Source organism: Oryx dammah, unplaced genomic scaffold (assembly GCF_014754425.2).
Source record: "Oryx dammah isolate SB20612 unplaced genomic scaffold, SCBI_Odam_1.1 HiC_scaffold_27, whole genome shotgun sequence".
In the NCBI taxonomy this organism is placed as follows: domain Eukaryota; kingdom Metazoa; phylum Chordata; class Mammalia; order Artiodactyla; family Bovidae; genus Oryx; species Oryx dammah.
The window spans coordinates 66,199,944-66,208,625 of record NW_024070211.1 but is presented as its reverse complement, the minus strand read 5'-3'; the positions used below and the strand labels follow the sequence as shown (position 1 = coordinate 66,208,625).

General features: G+C 45.4%; 1 protein-coding gene across 2 annotated transcripts in view; it reads right to left on the bottom strand.

The window, feature by feature from the left end:
- The window catches only part of CCDC93 (coiled-coil domain containing 93), a 107,246-nt gene extending 106,563 nt beyond the window's left edge, over positions 1-683 (bottom strand). Inside the window, exon 1 of one of the 2 annotated variants that reach the window (XM_040228982.1) lies at positions 357-683. In XM_040228982.1, coding sequence (XP_040084916.1) covers positions 357-590 — 234 coding nt within the window. In that variant the 5' untranslated portion in view covers positions 591-683. The remainder of the gene's footprint in view (positions 1-356) is intronic. The other variant, XM_040228983.1, reaches the window with a different exon arrangement.
- Between the last annotated feature and the right edge of the window lie 7,999 nt (positions 684-8,682).

Below are 8,682 nucleotides of genomic sequence, written 5' to 3'. Positions count from 1 at the left end.
GCCGGAGGTCGGAGGGAGACTGCCGGAGGTCGGAGGGAGACTGCCGGAGGGAGCCACAGAGGTGGGACCCCAGGCCCCGGGACGCCTGGGGCAGCGTCGGGGCAGGTATTGGCCAGGGTAGGCTCCCTCCGTCCCAGGAGACCCAGCACCGTTTGAAGTTGGTCTCCGCCCATGTCCACACTGGGGAACTAGCTTGGCCCCCAGAGGACAGGGCCGGTGCTTGGGGAAGCGGTCACACCTGAGAAAGGAGGCGGGGAGCCCTAAACGCTGCCGGATCTCCCAGTGCCTGCGACCCCGCAGGCTCGGCCCTCGCTCGGAAACCCGGACGTGTCAGGGAGGGAGGAGGGGTTCCTTACCTCCGGGAGACCCTGGCCTTCCGGCCCCTTTGACAACCCCATGATCCCGTCGGACCGCCCTGCGGCGGCAGCGAAGCCCGCGGAGCGGCAGCGAAGCCCGCGGAGCGTCCGGAGGAAGCTGTCCCCGGCCCCGAAGCTGCTACCGGGGTGGAGTGCAGAGCGGAAACTTCCTCCGCCGCCGCTGCCGCCGCAGCCACCGCCAGAAGCCTGGAGCGCAGGGGCTCGGCCGAGCATGCGCGCTGGGGAGGGAGCGCTGCGCGACTGCGCCTGCGCGAGGGCAGCCCCGGGCCAGGCCCGGACCCTCGCCGGCGAGGAGGTGCAATCCAGGCCTCTTGACGCGGTCGGCGTTCCGCATAGCTTCGCGCCGGGGCTCTGCATGTTCCCCCGAGGTGCTTTATAAAAGGATTATTCCTCAGTCCTGGGGAAGATTTGCATCCTGCCTCCTCTCTCTGCTTCTCAGGGGCATCGGATGCCCCAAGTGGGTTTGGTCCTCTCCGCGAGCCGAACTTCGGAAGCCCGGTTGCTCCCGGATCAGACCCGGGCTGGTTCTAGTTCAGAATCGGGGTGTCCCCTGAGTTACACGCACTTGGGCAAACTTCTTGATATACGGACCAGGGAACCGAGTCCCCCAAAAAAGGATTGTTAGGCTCACTGCCTTCCCTCCAGCCAGTGAGTGCATCGTGTTCACTCACCCTAACCACCCTCTGTCTCCTGTTCTTCCTGAGAGGAAAGTCATCTCTGAGGATGCACCTCCTGTAATGATGTCATTTTAGTTACACCATTTACCTGAAGCACACCTTGTCTGTCCCAGAGAATGGCATTTATATAAAGGAGTTATGTACCTAGCCACAAGCCTTGGGCACCAGCTCTATAATTATTTTCTTCTGTAAGCGATGAAGAGGTGACGTGTAAAAACTTTTCCTATAGAAAAGTTTCCTCTGAGAGTGTTGGGTGGGAGGGGCCGAGTGAGGAATGTGAGGTTGTGAGTCCCTTGAACTCAAAGAGCTTATGTGTGTGTATGTGTTCCTCTCTGCATCCCTAGCATCTTAAAAAGCAGGTACTCAATTAATGTTTCCTTGAAGAAATTCTCTGCGCCTTTTGCACTCCTCCTGGGCGTTTTCTTGACAGAGGAGAAATTTCTCTGGAACCAGAGTATACAAGAGGTTGGAAGCATCGTATGAACGACCATTCCCTTTTAAAATATACTTAGTAAATATTGCTAACGATATTTAGCAGTAAGTTGAGAAATTTGAATATGCAAATTATGGTTTTATGAGACTAGTCTTGCCTGTGTTGTGTGGCAGTTTACTCTTATCCACTGAGAAGCCAGGGAAACAATGTCTAAGGTGCCCACTTTCATAACTTCTTCAGTTCAGTTCAGTTGCTCAGTCATGTCCGACTCCTTGCGACCCCATGGACTGTAGCACGCCAGGCCTCCCTGCCCATCACCAACTCCGGGAGTTTTCCCAAACTCATGTCCATTGAGTCAGTGATGCCATCCAACCATCTCATCCTCTATCGTCCCCTTCTCCGCCTACCTTCAATCTTTCCCAGCATCAGAGTGTTTTCCAATGAGCCAGTTCTTCACATCAGATGGCCAAAGGATTGGAGTTTCAGCTACAGCATCAGTCCTTCCAGTGAATATACAGGACTGATTTGCTTTAGGATGTACTGGTTGGATCTCATTGTGGTCTAAGGGACTCTCAAGAGTCTTCTCCAAAAACACAGTTCAAAAGCATCAGTTCTTCGGTGCTCAGCTTTCTTTATAGTACAACTCTCACATCCATAATCATACTGGAAAAACCATAGCCTTGACTAGATGGACATTTGTTGGCAAAGTAATGTCTCTGCTTTTGAATATGCTGTCTAGGTTGGTCATAAATTTTCCAAGGAGCAAGCATCTTTTAATTTCATGGCTGCAGTCACCATCTGCAGTGATTTTGGAGCCCCCAAAAATAAAGTCTGACACTGTTTCCACTGTTTCCCCATCTATTTGTCATGAAGTGATGGGACTAGATGCCATGATCTTAGTTTCCTGAATGTTGAGGTTTAAGCCAACTTTTCCACTCTCCTCTTTCACTCTTATCAGGAAGCTGTTTAGTTCTTTGCTTTCTGCCATAAGGGTGGTGTCATCTGCATAAATGAGGTTATTGATATTTCTCCCGGCAATCTTGATTCCAGCTTGTGCTTTCTCCAGCCCAGCGTTTCTCATGATGTACTCTGCATAGAAGTTAAATAAGCAGGGTGATAATATACAGCCTTGACGTACTCCTTTTCCTATTTGGAACCAGTCTGTTGCTCCATGTCCAGTTCTAACTGTTGCATCCTGACCTTCATACAGGTCTCTCAAGAGGCAGGTCAGGTGGTCTGGTATTCCCATCTCTTTCAGAATTTTCCACAGTTTATTGTGATCCACACAGTCAAAGACTTTGGCATAGTCAATAAAGCAGAAATATATGTGTTTTTGGAACTCTCTTGCTTTTTCAATGATCCAGCAGATGTTGGCAATTTGATCTCTGGTTCCTCTGCCTTTTCTAAAACCAGTGTGAACATCTGGAAGTTCACGGTTCAGGTACTGTTGAAGACTGGCTTGGAAGATTTTGAGCATTACTTTACTAGCGTGTGAGTTATTTTTGTAGTCTTAAAACTGTCCATCCCTGAGAAGGCATAGGATGAGGGGGACTAAAGGTGGATAATTTGTAGCCACTGTTGAATGACCAGGCAGGTACTGATGCCAAGGGACTTATAGCGCTAACTCCCACAGCAGAAAACTGTATTTAAAGCAGCCTGGGGAATAGGGCCTGAAGAATAATAGGAGTCAGGTAGGCCACACAGGAGTTCCCTGTTGTAAATGCCTTTATCATGCTTTAAATAAACATGAACAGCTATCTTTCCCAGTAAGAAACCATACTGTTTTACTGTTTGTGTAGATTAACAGTAGCAGAGTGAGTGTGCCCTCGACCCCCACCATTTTTTCAAAGATTCAGCAAGTGAGCCAAGACAGCAGTCAAGAAAGTTTGAGTAGCTCATGTTTACCTTGGAGAAGGCCTCAAACAGACTATATCAGAAGGAGGTTTGTGGGGACTCAGATAAATGCATCTCTCCTCTTCTGGCTCAGGGTACCCATACATGCATTTTACTTCCCAACTGGGATATTTGGGGATTAGGGATCAGTTTGCCTCTCCTCTGCACATCCAGTACAGAGATGTGTGATGTTCTTCTAAGTGTGAGATTCTCAGGAACCTTGAAAATGCTTTCCTTTTCTAGGTAAAAGGTTGCCATGGTAAAGAGCTTTCTGTTCAGTTCAGTTCAGTTCAGTCGCTCAGTTGTGTCTGACTCTTTGCGACTCCATGAATCGCAGCACACCAGGCCTCCCTGTCCATCACCAACTCCCAGAGTTCACTCAGACTCACGTCCATCGAATCAGTGATGCCATCCAGCCATCTCATCCTGGGTCGTCCCCTTCTCCTCCTGCCCCCAATCCCTCCCAGCATCAGAGTCTTTTCCAATGAGTCAACTCTTCGAATGAGGTGGCCAAAGTACTGGAGCTTCAGCTTTAGCATCATTCCTTCCAAAGAAATCCCAGGGCTGATCTCCTTCAGAATGGACTGGTTGGATCTCCTTGCAGTCCAAGGGACTCTCAAGAGTCTTCTCCAACACCACAGTTCAAAAGCATCAACTCTTCAGTGCTCAGACTTCTTCACAGTCCAGTTCTCACATCCATACATGACTACTGGAAAAACCATAGCCTTGACTAGATGGACCTTAGTCTGCAAAGTAATATCTCTGCTTTTGAATATGCTATCTAGGTTGGTCATAACTTTTCTTCCAAGGAGTAAGCGTCTTTTAATTTCATGGCTGCAGTCACCATCTGCAGTGAGTTTGGAGCTCAAAAAAATAAAGTCTGACACTGTTTCCACTGTTTCCCCATCTATTTCCCATGAAGTGATGGGACCAGATGCCATGATCTTCGTTTTCTGAATGTTGAGCTTTAAGCCAACTTTCACTCTCCTCTTTCACTTTCATCAAGAGGCTTTTTAGTTCCTTTTCACTTTCTGCCATAAGGGTGGTGTCATCTGTATATCTGAGGTTATTGATATTTCTCTCGGCAATCTTGATTCCAGCTTGTGTTTCTTCCAGTCCAGCGTTTCTCATGATGTACTCTGCATATAAGTTAAATAAGCAGGGTGATAATATACAGCCTTGACATACTCCTTTTCCTATTTGGAACCAGTCTGTTTGCCAGTTCTAACTGTTGCTTCCTGACATGTATACAGGTTTCTCAAGAGGCAGGTCAGGTGGTCTGGTATTCCCATCTCTTTCAGAATTTTCCACAGTTTATTGTGATCCACACAGTCTTCTGGAACTTTCTTGCTTTTTCCATGATCCAGTGGATGTTGGCAATTTGATCTCTGGTTCCTCTGCCTTTTCTAAAACCAGCTTGAACATCAGGAAGTTCATGGTTTTGTTAGGATCATCTTTATTCTGGGTGCATTTTTATAAAGCCTCAACCATGCTGTCCTCATGTTTCTTGCAGCTTTTCCACTCTAGGGCCCTTGCTATAACCAAGAAGGGGAACTGTGAAGTCTTGAAGCAGGAACTTGGAAGGCAGCTATGGGTGTTTAGAAAAGTAGAGTGACAGAGTTTAGGATACATAGCACATTATTGGCAGTGCTGGAACTAGAGCCTCAGATTTCTGATTCACAGTGTCCTTTTATCCTTTTGTCATTCATTCATCCAACCATCAATCCAACAAATATTCCTGAGTTCCTTTTACATTGGTGGCTCTCAAACTTGGCTGCACTTTAGAATCACCAAGGGAGTTTTAAAAGTTACCAATACCTTGGGTTCCACCTCCAGAAATTCTAGTTTAATTGATCTGGAAGGAAACATGAGTATTGAATTTTTCTCTTGGAATATATTGTTTATACACAAAACAATGCAGGTGTGTGTACTCCGGCAACATGATAGTAATTAGTGACTACATTGTTATTGTTAGGTTTCTTTTTAGATTACTGTGGCACACAAAATTTAAGATCAGTAAGCAAGCTAAAAAACTTTAAGTGAGTTCTTCTTGAAAATTCTTAATTGTATGCTGATCTGTTCTCACACAGTAAAATTTTACAACACACATCCTATATTAAGCATGTCATATTTCTATAGTAAAAAATAGAGGCACCAACAGTGCACCATTAGTGTACTCTGTTTTGCGCACCAAAAATACAGGCAGAAGCAAACCTAACCTCCTCTGCTTTCAGACCCAACCCAGCATGTGCATGTACACACACACACACTTGGATGAGTTCTATTGCATCTTTCCAAACATCATACTTTTATTAAAGAATTCCAACAATTTCCATCATTTTCACAACCGCAGTCTATTAGCAACATTAGAAAGGACTTGACAAAGATCCAGCTACACAGCAATGAATAAATGCTTGAGAACATCTGTTATATTCTGTATCTCCTGTAGAAAATGATATCCAACTTTTTCTTGATAAAATTATTTAACATTGCCGCTGCTGCTAAGTCGCTTCAGTTGTGTTCGACTCTGTGCGACCCTACAGATGGCAGCCCACCAGGCTCCTCTGTCCACGGGATTCTCTAGGCAAGAATACTGGAGTGGGTTGCCATTTCCTTCTCCAATTATTTAACATTATACATTTCTTATTTGTGGGAGGAAGTGAATTTTTGAAACTTCACAGGTGACTTCGGTGAGCAGCCAATCCGAGAACCACTCTTTTTGTGCCAGAGACTATTTCCTGATGCTGGATATATTGCAGTAAGCAAACCAGATGAGGTGATTAGTGACAGCAATTAAGTATGTAAATTAATAAGTTAGTATTGGATAGATGTAAGTGGTCTTCAAGAAAAAGAAACAGTGTAATGTGATAGGGGATAATGCCTTGGAGTCAGAGGCTCTTTTAGATCCAACAGCATGTACATCTTCTAAATAAAGGGGTCAGGATAGTGTTCTTGGGAGCCATTTGAGGGAAGACTCCAGTATTAAGAAGGTGCTATGGGAAGAGCTCAGGGAAGAGCATTCCAGGCAGAAGGAGCATCTAGGGTGTTCTAGAAACCTCTGTTTGCCCCTCCAGACCCACTCTCACCCACCCCACCCCCACCCCACCTCACCTCGCCTGCTACAAGTCTGGCTGGTAAGGGTTCATCAGCAGGGCCTGGGGTGTGGCTGACTAGGAGATGAAGATCTGAAGTGTGGAATCTAGAGTGTGGGGCCTGGAAAGCAGAGTATCAGCAATAATTTGACAGACTGTATCAAGAACTGAAAAAAATATCCTTGGCTGTGATACTTCCACTACTAAGACTTAAGTACAAGATCTTCATCATAGGACTTCCCTGGTGGTCCAGTGGTTAAGTTAAGACTTTGCCTTCCAATGCAGTGGGTGTGGGTTCGATCCCTGGTTGGGGAGCTAAGATCCCACATGCTTCCCAGCTGGAAAACCGAAACAGAATAGAAACAACATTGTAACAAATTCAATAAAGACTTAAAAAATGGTCCATATTAAAAAGAAACCTTAAAAAAAAGATGGTCTTCATCATAATATTATTTATAAGAGAAAAACCTGTAAACCATGTAGTTCAGTTCAGTTCAGTTGCTATAGCCCACTAAAAGGGAATGGGCAAATACATTATAGTATATATGCTTTTGGTGCAACACCATGTTGTCAGTAAAAATATTCACTGCAGCAGACCAGGAAGGAAAAGGGTAAGAGATGAGGCTATGTAAATATTAGCAATGTCTGCCCATCAGAAAATCATTAAAACATTTAAAAGACAAACTAGGAAAATATTCCTTACCCGTGACAAGAGTTCTTGCAAATGAGGAAGAAAAATTTAATAGAAAAACGAGCAGAAGACTTGAATAGAGAAATACTCAAAGCAATTGTCACTAAGTATATGAAAAGAAAAAAATCCAAAGCTTCACATTAAAAAGTTGTAACCTTTGCCTGGAAGAAATAATGTTGTAAGGACATTAAACTAATTGCTGTAACACTCCCTCATCATTGAGTAAAATTTTCAAGGGTTCTGGAGGGCAGTTTGGCAAAGTTAATTCTGCCAAACTGTCCCCATTGGATATCAAATATCCATTGAATGTCTGCTGTGTGCCAGTCACTGAGAAGGGTTCTCAGTGGGGGTGAGGGAACATGATTCAGCACCCAAGGAGAATTTGCAGTTTTCACAGTGACTGGGAGGGATTACCAACAATTTAGCATGCAGCTACTATGGATGTCAAGTGTCCTGTATTGACTTTGAGTCAAAAGATTGATTTGGCTGGAAAAATGTGGGAAGATATGAGGTTGTGCCGGTTCTGGGCAGAGATACTAAGAATCCTTCTGTTCATTCTGTCCATCATAAGAATATACCCAGGCAGCCACAGTTCCTTCTGCCTGGGCTCTTGAACAAGAAACAGAGAAGGGAGAGGACCTGAGACCCAACCCTGCCAAACCCAGCCCAGCCAGCTCCCTGAGAGGGCTGTTAGTATTTGCAGTGAGCAGTGAGATTTGGACAGAGAAGGCAATGGCACCCCACTCCAGTACTCTTGCCTGGAAAATGGCATTGAAACATGTATAATATCATGTAAGAATCGAATCGCCAGTCTATATCCGATGCAGGACACGGCATGCTTGGGGCTGGTACACGGGGATGACCCAGAGAGATGTTGTGGGGAGGGGGGTGGGAGGGGGGTTCATGTTTGGGAATGCATGTACACACATGGTGGATTCATGTCAATGTATGGCAAAACCAATACAGAATTGTAAAGTAAAATTAAAAATAAAGAAAAAATTAAAAAAAAAAGAAAATCCCATGGATGGAGGAGCCTGGTAGGCTGCAGTTCATGGGGTCGGAAGAGTCGGACACGACTGAACGACTTCACTTTCACTTTTCACTTTCCTGCATTGGAGAAGGAAATGGCAACCCACTCCAGTGTTGTTGCCTGGAGAATCCCAGGGACGGGGAATGCCATCTATAGGGTCACACAGAGTTGGACACAACTGAAGTGACTTAGCAGCAGCAACAGCAGTGAGATTTCGGGGTTGTTTGCTAACATTGTCCTCACAGTGTAGTCTGACTCATTCACCACACAAGGAGGAACTGTCCCTCCAGCTGCCACAAGCACCCCCAAATCTCTGGCGGAAATACATTGGATAAATAAAATCAACAAAATGGAGACGACCATGCACAGTCAACAAATAATCACATCAAAACTGCATGACTGTATGTGAAATAAGTGCCATCAATGGGAGGTGGAAATGCGGAATGAAGAGGAGGAGCAGGAGGAATGGTTTGAAGTGGAAAGTCAGTG